The sequence below is a fragment of the Nothobranchius furzeri genome, chromosome 1 (genome assembly GCF_043380555.1).
Source record: "Nothobranchius furzeri strain GRZ-AD chromosome 1, NfurGRZ-RIMD1, whole genome shotgun sequence".
In the NCBI taxonomy this organism is placed as follows: domain Eukaryota; kingdom Metazoa; phylum Chordata; class Actinopteri; order Cyprinodontiformes; family Nothobranchiidae; genus Nothobranchius; species Nothobranchius furzeri.
In genome coordinates, this window is record NC_091741.1 from 97,818,304 (window position 1) to 97,835,145 (window position 16,842).

Here is a 16,842-nt window from a genome sequence, read left to right on the forward strand (position 1 = left end):
ATATTCACAAGATTCAATGTGCAGGCAGAAGAGGGCCAGGCAGAACTAACTGTGGGTGGGGAGGAAAACAGTCAGTCTGCTTTATAGAGGTGTTGAGGAAAAAGGGGAGAGAAGACATATGGTGGAAGACTGCCTGGTGCTCTAAGAACATTCTAGTCCTAAATGAAATTCTCAGGCTTTGAGTCAGTGGATCCACGGTGGCAGCAAACTGAGCTATTAGCATACAACTCTGCTGTCATCACAACTTTCCCATGCAGCAAGAGACTCAGCAAAACACAATGCTGTGTTTACATGCACACTAGGAATCTTCAGATGTTCCAGTTCAGCCAGTTTGACCAGATTACTATGAATTTGACCTTCATGGTGCCACCTTACCTTGGCTTTGTGACAAAAAAACAAACAAGCAAGATGAGTCACCTGGGAACTGCTCAGACGATGACAGCTCCTAACTTTTAGGTGGAGGATTAATGCTCTCAGAAAGAGGGAAGTTAATTAAGTTGCTTCGGCGCACCTAATGCAACCGGCTGCCACATTAGTGGATTGTGACTAATCCCCACTGAACTGCAGGAGGATTATGAGTTTTGACTGACACCGTGTTCACATTAAACTGCAGAAACAAGACCTAAAAGTCAAATGATCCAACAAGACAGAGTCCTCACCCCCAAAAAAACAGAGATGTAGAGGTGATGCTGAGGCGGATCCCATTCAGGGGAATTGCAGCTCCCTAAATAAGACAGCCCATTAAATAAAACATGACAGCTGGAGAAGAACACACCCTTCTATGCAAAAAAGTTGTGGAGAGACGAGATATTTCAAGACTGTACAGCTAGCTCAGGCGTACCCCCGGGGAGACCCTTTCCTTTGCGTCTTATAGACTGTGCATCACAGCTATCAGACATGCTTCCTCAACACGCGAGCACAGAGGGCTTCTTGGTGGAGACCGAACTGACCGTGGGGCTGTGAGGAGCTGATAATGTGCTGACTTCCTCCAAACTACACAACAACCACTTTCCCTCCTCTTTATCTCTGAAAGAAAGACAGAAAATCAATTAGCTGCACATAAAACCATTACTGGCATCAGAAAGTCTCAGTGTGAAGAAAGAAAAGCATGTTTTAAAAGTTCAAATCAAGTCTTGCCTTGGCTCTAAAGCAGATTCACGGAGAGAGGCTTGATGCGAATGTCTAAATAAGTCATTGCTGTTGCTCTCAGAGTCGCTGTAAAAGCCGTGTGCACATTTTTAGAATTCCCCCAGTTCTGCTGACGTGAAGAAAGACATGAAAGATTCATGTTTGTTTGAAAAATTCAAACTGATGTTCTGAACCTTCGGTGCACCAATAAATTATTTACCCTTAAGATGCAAGTCTGGAAATTTTGAGATTTGGAATAAAAAAATATCCAGAAAACAAATTAGAACTGATGGGTAATGGCTGCAGCCTGCTCCTACAACAACCCTGGATGACTAAAGTGCTTTCATAAAAAGGTATACATAAGTGAATTATACGAGTTTTGATTTTAGAATTATTTAGGAATTGTGCAGGAGGTGGGAAAACAACAGCAGAACAGAGCCGTGAACGCACCAGCAGGGAGCGCTCGTGCTGTATTTATGTCTAAACGGAAAACGATTTTTCCTCTTTTCACGTTCACTTTTATAAAAGAAATGTATCCATAACCAGGTATAAAATATCAAAATATGTACATTGTCTGAGCAAAATGATGACATGTTTATGCTTTTAAAGTACCGCAGACAAATCCTTCACTTCTAAATTCCTGAGTGATGATGCTGGCCAGATGCACCCAGAACAGCGAAACAGGAAACACTTTTCCTGGTAAATGTTGTTGTTCGGCTGAAGAGGTGCTGAAGGGTTAAAACCAGTTCGTCATGACTGAAATCCGACCCAGTTCCCGAAGAATGAGCCGGACTGTGTTCCCGTACCCTTTTCTACCAGTTTAGCTGCAGCAGAAGCTCCACAGGTGAGGATTTGGATCCCTTCATGTCAACAGGTAGGTTTCGGCACGAGACGAGTCACGTTGGCGTAAATGGAAGAGCTCGCGCGCCCCTTCCGCGAGCCGCGCCGCCTCCTCGGGAGTCCTAATACATGGCGACAAAAACGATGAACTCGCGCATTTTCTAAAATCTGAGTTTATGGGTTATACTCCACCAGGCCGCAGACTGTGTGAGCGTTTTATGGTGTTATGACGTGGTTTGTTCGGTGAATGTGCTAATATCTGCGGAAATGCGCTGTTGTTGACGCACCTGTGCAGCCAGGTGAGCCGAGAAGAAGCCTGAGTTGTAAACAAACAAAACACAAAATAAGTTTTTAAAAGTATTTTTACTGTTTTAAACGCTTCAAATCAGATAATGTATAAATATAGAAAATGAGTTTGGTCAGTGTTATAATAAGCACTTATAACTCCTTTATTACCACTGATTTACTCTCTCTCTCTCTCTCTCTCTCTCTCCATCTCTCTCTCACTGCAGCATGGTGGATTGCAGTATCTCAGATGTGGGAGATGTCTTCTCACAGACAGGTAGTCCTTCTAAAATTGAGGAGCTGGCTCTGGCCACCTTGTTGAAGTGTCCCCTGTGTCTGAAGCAGCTGGACTCCTTAGCCAAGGTGCTGCCCTGCCAGCACACCTTCTGTGTGTCTTGCCTGCGGAGGTGGCAGGAAAAAGTTCACTCCCAGTTGCTCTGCCCGGTATGTCGTCTTCCTGTCCTGGTTAGGTCGGTGGAGGACCTTCCTGAGAACCTCCTGCTGGCGCGGCTGCTGGAGGGGCTCCAGAGCCTCTCAGGGCCTGACACATTCACACAGAGGGGCCGCTATGCCTGGTCCTCACCCATAGAGGAAGATGAGCTGTGGGCGGGTCATGACAGAGAGGAGCCAGGTCACAGTGAGGTCAGCACATACACCCTGTACGCACGTGTTCTACCTGACTTTAAACTAACATCTGTATCTGTAACGGTGCGTTTGATTCCGCTTTCACAGATTTTTTTCTAAGAACTGAGGAGTTAAACTGAGGTTTGCATTAAAGTGTTTACAGTAGTGAAAACATGCACTACATTGTGCAACCTAAAGGCGTGGCATGCTAGTAATTAAGAGTACCTGCACATTTTTAGCTCAACTGTCTTGTATGAATGCTGAAAATTTTCAGAACTAAGCTTTTCATTTTATAAATGTCTTTGTCTTTTTCCTATGAGAATCAGATTAAAAAAACATACTTAAAAAAGCAGCAGAGATGCTTCAAAAACACTCACCGGTGATCCGAATAGATTACTGAGGAATGGCCAAACTGAAACTCAAAAATCTGATTTTTTTAACAGTCCTTGAATGTCAGGCATCAATACAAAAATACAGCAAATTTCCCAGTTCATAAACTGGCCCTCCCTACGCTAAATTCAAGTGAGTAAAAACAGGTTTTTGTTCTTCCAGAATTACAATTTCAATCAGAACGTTTAAAAAAATGTGTTTTGTCAGCCCTCAATACCAGAAATGTGCATCTCTAATTGTAATTTCTTTTTACAATTCAGACACATTTTAGATTTGAGGATAAACTCTGTCACACTATTCAGTAATAAAGTTGGTTAATTACTTTTATAAAAAGATTACTGGTTTTAATAATGACTTGTATCTATGAGGTTTCTCATACCTGACTAGATGGTGTCAGGATTTGTGTCCCACATGGAAACCCACCATTAACCCAGATTCCAACCCCTCTGAGCCCTCTCCTCAAACACAGGAGCGCTCTGAGCCGATACATCTGTAAATACAGGCTGCACACGAGGACCAAAGGTGCTCACAGATGAATGCGCACAGAGATTCAGACTAAAAACAACTAAAACACACACACACACACACAATCATTTTTTACTTCAAAGAAACAAACGTAAATATTAAAAGTCAGACCAAACAAATAAAAGCCTAAAAGAAGAGTCCGGTCATTGTTAGTAGCTCATCATACCTGGTTCCGCTCATACACTTTAGCTCTGAATGTGGCCTTCCTAGTGACTTTGTGCAGCCCCTAATTGCATTTGTGGAGTGGTGACATTTTCACATGATGCCTATTTTTTGACGTTTACAAAAGTTACAAAATATTACATTTGGCCTTTTTTTAAATTGAAGATTGAAGTTCCATTAGTCGTCACACACACTGATGTGTGGTGAAATGTGTTCTCTGCATTTGACCCATCCCCTGGGGGAGCGGTGAGCTGCAGACACGGCTGTGCTCGGGAACCACTTGGTGATTTAACTCCTCAATCCAACTTCCTAATGGTGAGTGTCAAGTGGGGAGGCATTGGGTCCCATTTTTAAAGTCTTGTATGACCCAACCATGGATTTGAACCCACAATCTCCCAGTCTCAGGGCAGACACTCATACCACCAGGCCACTGAGCTGGAATGAATGAAGTCACGTTATTTGGCCTATAGATCCTTTAAACTGACAGTTTTGGTGCTTGTCATGAAAAAGTTGATCTGGTTTGTCCAGTAGAGGATCACACGTGGTTATACGCAGATGTTACTCTTTAACCAATTAAGAGAAAAACATATTAGTTAGTAATATCAAGTTAATAACAGGATTTAGACTCACTGAATTTCCAGATGCATTGTCACTTGTTTATGAAAAATGCACCAAATTGCTGGTACGTTTTGTGCTGCAGTCAATTTCCCTCTGGGATTAATAAAGTATTTTTGAATTCAACTGAATTGAACTGAATTGAATAACGCTGACTACTGCTGGGCAGACATGTCTGCTATCTCTGAGAAAAATTAAACACTAATCCTAAAATAGTTACAGAGAGAAGCTTTTGGTTTTGAAGTCTCAATCAACTCAAAATGTGACACAAAATATTAAATATGTGCTAAATTTGACATAAAAACAATCGTCAGTTTTTATTAAACAAGTTAGGCTGACAGAGAAACACATTTTTTATGATGTTGAAAGTAGAATAACATTTTTCAAATCAAAATGACAAATTTCATGGTAAATAGGATCCAGTTGATGCTTCAAGACTCATTTTTGTCCGTCAGGTTTATTTGAAAGCCTCAAACCAGCGAGCCGATTCGTCAGGAGAGCCAGTTTTCGCACCTACTAATACCGTCAGCCGGAACCTCAAACTGGATGACAGCTGGCACTATGAGGACCTGGCTGAGAGCGGTGGAGGATATGTTAGTGCTCTGCAGGCCGCCAGCCAGACGCCTCAGCTGCAGCCCCTCCAGCAGGCCCAAGTGCCACCTCTTTGCAAAGCGCTGTGTGACTTTAACCCAGCCGAGATGAATCTGGAGGACAGCAAATACTGTCTTGGCTTCCAAAAGGTCTGTCATAGATTTAACATAGCGGTGTGTGTGTGTGCGTGAGTGTGTGTACGTGTGTGTGTGTGTGTGTTCTTGGTTTATTGTGGTTATATTTTTGTTGATCATTTAAATCAGCCGTGATGTAAAAGATGTGGGAGTGCTAGGCTAGCATTTATCTTTAAAGACCAGATTCACCAAGAAACAGTTTTTTACTTGTTACTTTTGAAATATGGTCGGTCACTCTGAGTTTAACATGCTAGCCAAAAGGGAAAATAGTCTACCACCCCTATTTCCTGTTTTAGCTGCCGATGGAAAATAAACAGGAAAACGCTCGGAATAGAAAAACCAGTCAATTACACGTAACACTAAAAATTGGTATTCATGGACTCACCCAACTTGGCACGTGTCAGGGAAGGCTGTTGTTGATTTAGCGTCTAGAAGGTGAATTAGCTAAGATGTTCTAAGGAAGGTCCTGCCTTTTTTGCCTTGATCGGCTCGAGGGGCTCTCCTACAACTGGCTTTTTTTTGGCTGCTAAACATAGGTAATTCAAAAACTGAATCAGACAGAGAAACAACTGGAGTAAGCAGAAAAGTGGCCGCTGTGCTAAGCTAAATAGTTTTCTTGTAAACAAATGCACATGCTAAACTGTCAGAAAACACATAAAAGGTTTCCAGATTTTCTGTCCTACTGGTTGAAAGTGGAATTACAACCATCATGAGCAACCCTTCAGCATCCTGCTGTAGCTAGCACTAACAACAAGCTAACGCTAACATTAGCCAAATTATACTAAATAGGCCACTATGAAAGAAGATCCCCTTCCCGGGGTCACTGGGGCCCCTCACTGGAGCCCGGCCTGGAGTTGGGGCATGTTGGTGAGCGCCTGGTGGCTGGGCTTTCAACCATGGAGCCCAGTGCATGACCACTGATCAGCTGGTTGGTTTGTTTCCAGAAGGTCATGTGTTAAAAGGCCTTGGGCAGAATACTGACCTCTGAAATTTTCCTCTTGAGCTGTACTAACAGGTACACAGGCACACATGTTTAGCCTATTTGCACTGCTTTAATAATATAACCTCATTGCTTGAGAGCCAACAGATATAAATAAAGTCAATCTACCAGTGTGATAAATGAAAAGATTTTTTACAAGTTCACATTTTACATTTTAAAGTTTCTTTGATAAAGAAACAGGACATAATGGTTATTATAGTGCTAAGTTCACTTTTTTTTACACAAAACTTCCCAAAACAGCTGTTCTGTTGGTGGTAGGACAGCCTGTCCTTAGCAGGGGAAAACAGTTAGCTTCTAAATGAAATAGCCAATAGGATGTGAGAAAGGCAGGACCTTCCTAGAGCATCTGTACAAGTAGAAGCTAACCATTAGCATTAGCAACCTCACCACACGGCAGACACTCATACTGTTGAGATAAAAATCAATTTGGATAAGCAAATTGAGTCAGGGGTAGAGTCGTGCTGCTGTTAGCCAATCAGAAGCGAGATGTCCGAATATCAGGAAATTAGACTCCAAATCCTGCCGTCTGCTGCCCCTCCCCTGCTCTGACTAACGTCTTCTTCCTGAAACAGGAGCACCAGAGCATTTTTCCCACAGCGATCAACTATTTACACTTACGACCTTTGCAAATGTGTTGACGAGTGAACTTGGTCTTTAATATTTAAATAAAATTAAGTTTTTCGTCTTTTTACAGTTTCACAAAGTTTGGGCTTCCTGTCAAGTGAGAACGTAGTGTCATCCACTGTCTGATTATCACAGCTTGTAAAAACACTTTTAGCAATCAGCCTTTCAGCTTTTGTTTTCACTCTGGGAGACTCTTAGTGGGAGTTTTTATGAAATCATCTCCACAGATGATGCTTAATGTCAGGGAGGAGACGTTTAAATCCATGGAGGATTTAAAGATTGCATGTTAAAGACAGATTTTCAGGAGAAGCCCACAGATCTGTGATTACTCTGAAACAATCCACCCAACAGTTATAACATCATAAGGATCTGCATTAGGGATGGACAATATATCGGCATCTGTATCGGCCAATGTTTGTCATTTTTAACATATCTGTTCGATAAATAAAACCGGGCCATTATTAACAACCAATATTTTTTCCATCTCGTCTCCATTTGTTTGCCTGTTTCAGAGGGTGAGGGGGGTGATGTGTAATTGTTTAGTCATGTGAACAGTGAATGAAATCATCTCAGAAGCGTAAATGTGTGTGTTGTGTGTACATAATAATGCAAATTCAGCTTTAATAATTTTCATTCTATACAAAATCTGCTTATTTTAGAAGCATTAATGTCAGTATATCGGTATCGGCAAATATCGGTTATCGGCCATAAACGTGATCTTAATATCGGATATCGGTATTGGCCCAAAAATTTCATATCAGTGCATCACTAATCTGCATTCGTCTTTTATCACAGCACTTCTTTCGTTTGTGTAGCTTTTGCTCATTAATTCAGTGTATTTAATCAAATCTGACTCTACAGTAGAGGGCTGCATCAGCCCTTCATGGTTCTGTTTTTTCAACTGAATTTTTTAGGTCGTTGAAAGTTTAGAGAATTCATCATATGAGTGCTCTAACACTCGGTGGAGATTTTGTTTCTAAAATGTCACTATTCAGGTTTTTATCATTTGCATTTTTTTCCTGGTGACTAACTTATCTTACGTTTTAATCGTAAATGCCCAAACCCCTGGCAGCTTATTTCAACACACTGATTTGTGTGAGAAATAAAAAAGCCTTTCTATACACTCAATGTCCTTGACATCTTAACTCATCTTGGGTCAAATGGCACACTTTGACAAAACTTTGTCATATTTTCTGATCATGTGCGGCACAGAAAATTCCCATTTGTCCTGGTATTACATAATGTTCGTCACTTTTTTGTTCACTTGACTGTTTCCAGAGAGCGAAAACAGACTTGTGGAGCTGAGGTTACCAACCTCTGCTGCTGTGGTTGTTATTCACCCTGAAGGATTTCTGATGTAGTTACATAAGGGCCTCAGTTCTTGTCCATTAAAGCACGCTTCAGCTTGCCTTTCTTTTTAATGCAGGTGGTCAAATGTGTGTGTGTGTTCTTTTAAACTGGGTGTAGAAAGCTGAGGGCCTGCAGCCACAAACGGAGCTGATGTCACACGCCAAAGCAGAAACTTCGGCTCTTAGTGCTCAGTCTCCAGGGTTAGACATAACTCCACATCACTCAAGTCCTGCTCCATCGTTGTCTTCTGTAAATCTGTTTCTTCTTTCTGATGAACAGGGAGACATCCTAACTGTCAACAGGCGGGTGGATGAGAAATGGATTGAAGCCGAGCTGGGGGGAAAAGTTGGGGTCTGTCCGGAACAGTTCGTGGAGGTGAGTTGGGATGTTTTTTATGTAGTTTGACTCAGATAGTGCAGCCAGCTGTCGTGTCTGGATGTCGCCGAGCATTCAGGCCAGATTGTCTCGATTTTCATTTAAACCTTTTGATTCATGGGTAAAGGTCACTGTTGTGCTGCAGAGCGCCAAGGCAGAGAGCTCCTCGGTGAAGCTGTGCTGTGTCTGCAGCTGCTCATTAGTGTGTGACTATGTGGCTTACTCAGGTTTGCAGGGCTTGCTTAGCTAGCTGGCTGTCATTTGTTTTCCTCTGCATTTTCTGCCTCAAGGAATTAACATCATCCATGCTGGGGAGAATTAAGTTGCTTCCTATTTCTCATTTTACAGCCATTTATTTATTTATTTATTCTTTTTTCTAATTTAGGAGCTTTTGCTGAACTTCCTCTTCAACTCCTCTTCAACCTGCACCTGCTTTTGTCTCCACGTCTTCTCGTCCTCTTTGATGATGCTTTTTATCCGTGGCTGTCCTCCACTCCTCCCCACCCTCTCTTCCCCTCCCCTCCTCTCCTCTCTCCTAGCCTGTCTCTTTTTGTGTCGTGCAGCCAGGCGTAAAGACACGGTAATGCTTTCTCTGCTTGGGTGACATAACAGCACATCACCGTGCCGAGTGAAAGCATTAACCCTGCCATTCCTGCCTGTCTGCCCGCCCGTCTGTGCAACTCCTTTCTCAGCACCACTCAACTCTTCCTGGCTTATTGGCTGGTGCTTCTCATCTTGCCTCACCAGCATTTCCAACAAGTTGTGGGGAGGTGACGAGTAGTGATAAGTGGGTGTGCTTAGACAGCCGTTTTGCTGATCAGCAGGAGCAGAGGTTGATAAGCGCTAGTAGCAGGTAGCAGCAATTTTGAAAAGAATTTCCTTAAATGAAAATTGGCGATTTTGCATTTGTTTGTTTTATCTTGATTTATTTATTTTTTTTACTTCATGCATTTATCTCAGCCGAACTCTGCTGCTGCCAAACTGCTAAAGGGGAAGAGTCGAAGGGGGAGTGACTCAGCTGAGTTTTACCATCAGGCTGGAAGCGGGAGCAAAGACAAGACCACTGAGACATCAAACCGGACGGCTGCCCATTACGGAGTGCCAGCAAAGACGCCCATCATAAATGATTTGCTACTGCCCAGCCAGAGGAAACAGCCCACAGGTGGCAACAGGAACAGTTCTCGGACGCTCTCCAACCATCGGGGTCAGCATCAGCGCTACTCAGTGCACCCTGGCCTCCCGCGGAGCAACTCCTACCCTTCCAGAGTGAATCTTAGAGTCAGCCGACGCGCCTACTCCGACAGACACCAGCTACAGGTGAGACACTTGCTGCTTCTTCTGTCCTCGTCATCTTAAACTATGTTCATTGTTGTTTGCTTGGCACTGATTTTTTTCTAACAGTAACCACATGGCTGGTTTTCTTTGAGGGAATAGAGGAGTGTTACTTGAGTCACTGGGAGATCAAGTGGGCCTCTAGAGAGCAGGGAGAGGAGGAGTGACACTAGCTGCAGGAAAGCGTGAGAGTGGGCCCGGCTCACCCTAGTGTTGGCTGGAATGTGAGTAAGAGGTGCTGATTAAGAGAACACAGATGTGGAAAAGTACCAGATAAGAAAGATGTAAGTGGACCGTAACTTTGAAAAGATATTTAATCATCTGAGTGTTGGGAAAAAAAAGCCAGGGAGATAAATTTGGAGATAAATTAAAATCCAACAGGGTGTGTGTGTGTGTTTGTGTGTCTCATTCTGTCATCAGCTGAAGCGGGGTGTTCTCAAAAGCAAAATTCATGCAGCAAGAGAGGAAAGAATTTTTCTTAAATGACTTAAATGACAGAATTATGTTTAAAGAGACAATGTGTAGCTTTTACCGTTAATCTCTGGAAATATCAGTCAAAATGTTGTTGGAATAAATTAAATGATGCCCAGTTGTTAAAAAATATTGGCTTCATAACATATAATCATAAAAATCAGATTTAAAATACGTGGCAGTGGGTCTTAGTCTCTGGGCGACGCCATATTAGACGCCATGTTTCCTTCTACGGGAGCCCATGAGGACAAAACACACTTACTGATTTGTAACAAACGGTTACAAAACTTTCACCATTCATAAACACTGTTTTACACATTTACCTCTTCACTCGCTGCCAGTGATGAAAAGGAGTCTGATGTGATTGTCATTTTGCTGGAGGTTGCGATCCCAGAGATTTTTGACCTTAATGGCCATCCGTTGGTAAAGTCTTACTCAAACACAAAAATGCTGCTTACTTGCAATGATTTAGGTATGTACTGCCCCTATCGCCAAGGAAAATAAACATTGTTGCTTTAAGTCAAACAGAAGAGGAATCTAAGTCCTTCTATGACCTTCTAGGACACATGATGTGACAGAAATGTAGGTCTTATATGTTGTAAAGTGGTTATTTGCAGAGGTGGAAAGAGTACTAAAATTTCCTACTTAAGTACGAGTACCAGTACTTTGATAATGTTTTACTCAAGTACAAGTAAAAGTACTTGCTTAAATTTTTACTCAAGTAAAAGTAAAAAGTATCATAAATAAAATGTACTCAAAGTAAAAGTTACTAAGTTACATTTTTGTCAGTGTAAAGATGGTTACATCAGTGCAAAACACAACACCAGTTCACAACACGCTCGTGTGTGCATGCACACACACAGACACACACACAGTTTGATAGAAGGATATCTATCCAGTCAGTGAGAACAGGACGTGCACATTGATTGGACGAGGTTTTTCTAGGATTGTACGCTTCAATTGTGAATTTAAATTATTCTTTATTTTGAAAAAAAAAAAGTTAATTTTTAGATGCCATCAGTATGTGAGGTATCTCAGTGTTCTCATAACAAAACTCTAACATGAGACTGCTCTAACCTGTCACATAACAAGCTAAATGTCAATGTCAAAAGTCAAACATTTCAAATGGACCGTATGACAGCTGCTAGCAGGGTCCGAAATTAACACTTGCCACTCGCCAAATGCAAGCAAATTGCTCCATACAAATGTACGCGAAACGTGAACGCCGCATCCAACGTCATTTCCACCTATCCCATTCAATCAGTTTATCAAGTTAGCAGTTAGCTTCGTGTTAAAATTAGCGGTGAAATGTGGCGGTTTTTAACTGGAGTCAGCCAGCCTTCCAAAAGAAAACTCGTCGAACTGGAAGAAAAACCACCAGGACCAGTGGCAACCAGAAGATTTTGTGAAAAGTAGCGAACTGGAGATGGCGGAGTCGTGAGACAATGGCAACATTATGATGGCCACGTAGCGTTGCTACCTTTCACAGACAAATGTCCCTCGGCATTCTTCAAATATCCAAAAAATGCCCATACTTCCGACTTTGTCTTCTTTGAGGGATAATAAATGTCCCGAGTACTGCCGTCTCCTCCTGCCATTATTTCAGCTTTAGCTTAAAGAAAGTTTTGGTCGTAAACAACAAAGTGCGCACGTGCCGCCGACTACTTCAGCAGATGATACGGTGGCTGGTAAGGGTCACCGTGCCTACACCGCAGCCACGGTAATCCACCGAGATAATATTTTTTTTTTAAAAACAAGACGGTTATTATTATTGTCAACTTTTTTACCGGGGTGTACTGCTACACCGGTTACCGTGACAACCCTAATCCTGACACACTGTCAGATATTCTCATGGTGCAGCAGTGTTCTCCAGAGATCAAGGACTATGACCCAAATGAGGCTGTAATGCTTTGGCACAAAGACGGTGTCAGAAGCAGGAGGCCAGACTTCATGGACAGAGAAAACAAGGAGTCTGACTAGATTTCAATGAAAGAGTTCATAAAAACATCTCTAAAAATAAATAAATAAATAGTAAAAATGACAAAAGAGTTGTTTTTCTTATTAATTTATGTTTTCATTATTTTGTCACTCAGTTTGGAATCAACATAATATAGAATAACATGCTTTAGGTAGATCTAAATCATTTAGAATTTTGGCCGGTAAAAATATGCTTGGCCGGTAGATTTTCATCATCTACCAACCAACTTGGCCGGTGAGTAAAAAATTTAATTTCGGACCCTGGCTGCTAGCGTTGGCCCTGCCCTACTTTACCTGTACATTACAGTTCCTTTATCCATGTCCATCCTAGAGCTCCTCTCTGACCTTCATGCTTATTTAGAGCAGCTGATTTTTAAAGTTAGCAGAGTTCATCCTTGGTAGTGGGTTCACTCACTCAAATTCAATTCAAATTCAAATTCAAAAATACTTTTTTAATCCCAGAGGGAAATTGATTGCTGTAATAGCTCAGGATAATAATAATAATCAAGTCGTCAAAGAGTTGTTGTATATTTAAAGATATCAGCCAGAGGCAAAATTTGTTTGAACAGCATGTGTAAATGTGTATTAAAACCTTAAATGAAAAAGGTTTTTGGGTTTTGACGGCTGGAATTGTAAGAAAATCTGATGTTTGTGACTGGCGCGGGAAAAACAGAAACTAACTTCTGATCTAAGCCCTGGGCAGCTGGTGATGTTTCACATGGAGCTCTGCTGAAACAGCTGTAGTAAACAACGCCTGACTCCGGTGTTTCTGCGTTAGCGTTATAGCAGAGAACAATGTGTCATCAATCAGATGTAGCTTCTGAAGCCTCTACTAGTCGGTCAGATTTGTTTTTTTCTTTGGGGTACGGCGACGAGAACGGATATTGGATTACCGGAGAAGTTCAACTGAACTCCAACCCCGCCAGCTGGATATCACTTCCAGAGGTGCAGACATGTTTTAGACCGTTTGACTCAGAAGACCTGTGACCCAATTTGGACATAGAGGAGGATTCTGTTCATCTTCAGAACCAAAATCTGTACAGTTTGTTTACTTTTCTTAAATATTTCATTTCTGTGCTCCACTTGGAGCTCTAAGTTTTTAGTTGGTCTTAGCTCCATCATGTGTCCCAATTATACCGTATTTTTCGGACTATAAGCCACTATTTCTTTCCCTCGCTTTGAACCATTGTCAGAGTCCAAGCCCCCAGGCCGGGCTCTCCCAGATGACCGGCTTCCGCCTGGGACCATATTACCCAGCATGCCCCTCGCGGGGATTCCCTCCACGTTGCACCTGCGTCAATCCATGTCTATATATGGAAGACGCCACACCGGCTCTTCACTCAGTCATCGTTCCACTGTGATCCATGATCAGAGTATTCCGAAGCTAATACAGCTAAACCTCTACCTTTCCTCCTCAGACCTCATCCAACCGTCAGCCTTTCCAGCATCACTTTCAGCCAGCAGTCTGTAATAAAAGCTCGTACTCCCGAACCCAGTCTTCGAGTCTGGGCTTATAAAGAGGTGCGGCTTTACTGAAGATTTTCCTTCACCTGCCAGGGGGCGCTTTAGCAGAAAGTGAAACAGGTGGAAGTCAAAAGTGGAAATTGAAGAAAGTGCTCATTTTAATTTAGCACATGCAAGCAGCCGGCACGACAAAGATTTTTTTTCAAATCCATACCCCCTCATCATGGTAACTACACATATGAGTTCATATGTTGCCGCATTTAAGTTGAAGGCCATCGATCTGGCAGTAAAGGAGGGAAACAGTGCTGCCGCACGTAAGCTTGGCATGAATGAATCCATGGTTCGGCGTTGGAGACGGAAGCGGGAAGAACTCATTCAAGCCAGCTTCTCCCCGGGATGATGACAGCAACACGGACAGCGACACTGACATTGCCACAGAAAAGGTATGTGACGAAGCTCTTCTGAGGCTGTTCAACTCTGACACTGAAGAAGAGGACTTTAATGATTTCAATGCGCAGGAGGATGATGAATAAACTAATCAATAACTTTTCTGTTTTGTTTGATACTGATCAGTTCAGTTACGTTCAGTTAAACTACGTTTTCAATTCAGTAGATATCCAGTAGATATCGGCGGTTTTTAGCCCGGTGCGGCTTATATAAGTACAGTTCCATGTTTTTCTTTTTTAAACTTAGTAAGTGTGGCTTATATTGAGGTGTGCTCTATAGTTCGGAAATTACGGTAGTTCAGTAATCTACAGTTTTACTGCTGTGTGGATTTATTGATATAACAATGGAAAATATTTAACCGACAATTTACCAGAATAAATCTTCCTGATGCTGGAGTAACTCCTTAGCTCAACTCGTTGTTTGCACTAATCCAGGATGTCATGGATGTTCTAATGTTGAAATATAGAGATCATCTTTTAGATTATATCTGTGTGTGTGTGTGTGTGTGTGTGTGTGTGTGTGTGTGTGTGTGTGTGTGTGTGTGTGTGTGTCATAGCTTTCCCAAAGGACTTGTTCTTTCCTTACTGGAGTGAACACGGTTAGCAGTTTTGCTGAAGTCATGCTAACGGGACTCGTTTGGAGTCCAGAAGTAGCCGTGCGGTTCTAGATGCTCATGCAGGTGTCTCTTTCTGTTCCGATGCTGCTACACGTAATATTTTAATTTATTAGCCTATAATTTATTTTTACTCAGTAACGGATATGATTTAAAATGTAGCGAATTACAATTCTTTTTTAAAAACGTACTCAAGAAAAAGTAAACGTACAGATTTTAAAAACAACTTAAAAAGTATAAATATACAAAAAAGCTACTCAGTTACAGTACTGTGAGTAAATGTAATTCGTTACTTTCCACCTCTGGTTATTTGTCAATTGGTATTAATAAAATACCTCATTATCCACTGGATGGACTTATGTTTTTATGTTTATGACAAATTAACTTTCAAACTCATTCATTATGACCACTGTTTGACTTTAGGAAACACTGAAAGATTAGCCGGGAACTCTAGACAAATAGCAGCAGTCCTCCAAGGAGTGTACACTATTTGAAACTGATAATACCATATTAATAAACTGAAACAATGCATTTCATTTACCTGAAAAACAGGTAAAAGTTAGGTTGTAGGTCAGTGTTTTAGTTTAGTTTAAAGTTTAATGATTGAACCTGCAGCCCTGCCTTCAGAGATAATGATTTCCTTTGATTCAGTTCAAATTCCAAAGCTCTGACCTGTAGTTATACACGTCCGCACAGAAAAATGGAAAAACCTTGAAAGGTTGGAGGAAGTCGTGGGTGGAAGGAGGTGGTGGGGGGGGGGGGGGGGGGGGAATCTAAAGCTTGTGATAAGAAAGAGGAAGGTGGGGGCAATAAGGCAGGGAATCTGAGGAATTACAGGGGAATAAAATATGGTCTGGAGTAGGAAAGGAAAACATCACAGTGGTTGTTTTGTTTGCTGCAAAAAGGCAAAGTGAAGAGGGAGAAAGAAGGAGGTGGACAAATGAGAGATAGATGTATAGAGTGGGAGGACTGGAGAGTCCCTCAATGCGTCTGCATATCTCCCTCATGCTGCTGCTGCTGATGATGAGTCACTTGTGAAGTTGGTTGCATAACGAACCCCACTATCTACTGACTTCAACTCATTCCTCTTCACTAAGTAGGTAAAACTTTCACATCAGCGGGCCAGTAGCAACACGCAGATGTCCCCACGTCCCCGTTTCATAAGGAGCAGAGCAGAGGGTCGGTGTCCCTAAAGCTCAGGCTAGCTATTCTTAGCAAGCGTCCCCTTCGGTCCTCACCTCTGGCTCTGCTTCTTGACTGAGAGCTGCAGCTTCACTCCCACTGTGGATGAAATAATGTGTGTTAGTGTGAATGCTGGTGTGCTTATGTAAAAGCCTGAATAGAAATCAGCCAAAAGTCTAAAACATCAGGCTGAACCAAGACAGCGGCACATTTTTTAAATGTGTGTGTGTGTGTGTGTGTGTGTGTGTGTGTGTGTGTGTGTGTGTGTGTGTGTGTGTGTGTGTGTGTGTGTGTGTGTGTGTGTGTGATGAACATACAGTGGTGTGAAAAACCATTTGCCTCCTTCCTGATTTCTTATTCTTTTGCATGTTTGTCACACAAAATGTTTCTGATCATCAAACACATTTAACCATTAGTCAAAGATAACACAAGTAAACACAACATGCAGTTTTGAAATGATGGTTTTTATTATTTAGGGAGAGAACAAAATCCAAACCTACATTGCCCTGTGTGAAAAAGTAATTGCCCCCCTTGTTAAAAAATAACCCAACTGTGGTGTTTCACAACTGAGTTCAATTTCTGTAGCCACCCCCAAGCCTGATTACTGCCACACCTGTTTCAATCAAGAAATCACTTAAATATGAGCTGCCTGACACAGAGAAGTAGACCAAAAGCACCTCAAAAGCTAGACATCATGCCAAGATCCAAAGAAA

At 42.0% G+C, this 16,842-nt stretch overlaps 1 protein-coding gene across 3 annotated transcripts in view; it reads left to right on the top strand.

Annotated features, from left to right (window-relative positions):
• Positions 1-1,658: 1,658 nt before the first annotated feature.
• sh3rf2 (SH3 domain containing ring finger 2) overlaps positions 1,659-16,842 on the top strand; it is a 49,986-nt gene continuing 34,802 nt past the window's right edge. The window contains exons 1-5 of one of the 3 annotated variants that reach the window (XM_015943366.3): positions 1,659-2,002; positions 2,481-2,895; positions 5,025-5,309; positions 8,548-8,643; positions 9,604-9,960. In XM_015943366.3, coding sequence (XP_015798852.3) covers positions 2,482-2,895; positions 5,025-5,309; positions 8,548-8,643; positions 9,604-9,960 — 1,152 coding nt within the window. In that variant the 5' untranslated portion in view covers positions 1,659-2,002; position 2,481. The remainder of the gene's footprint in view (positions 2,003-2,480; positions 2,896-5,024; positions 5,310-8,547; positions 8,644-9,603; positions 9,961-16,842) is intronic. The other 2 variants (XM_015943373.3, XM_015943381.3) reach the window with 2 other exon arrangements.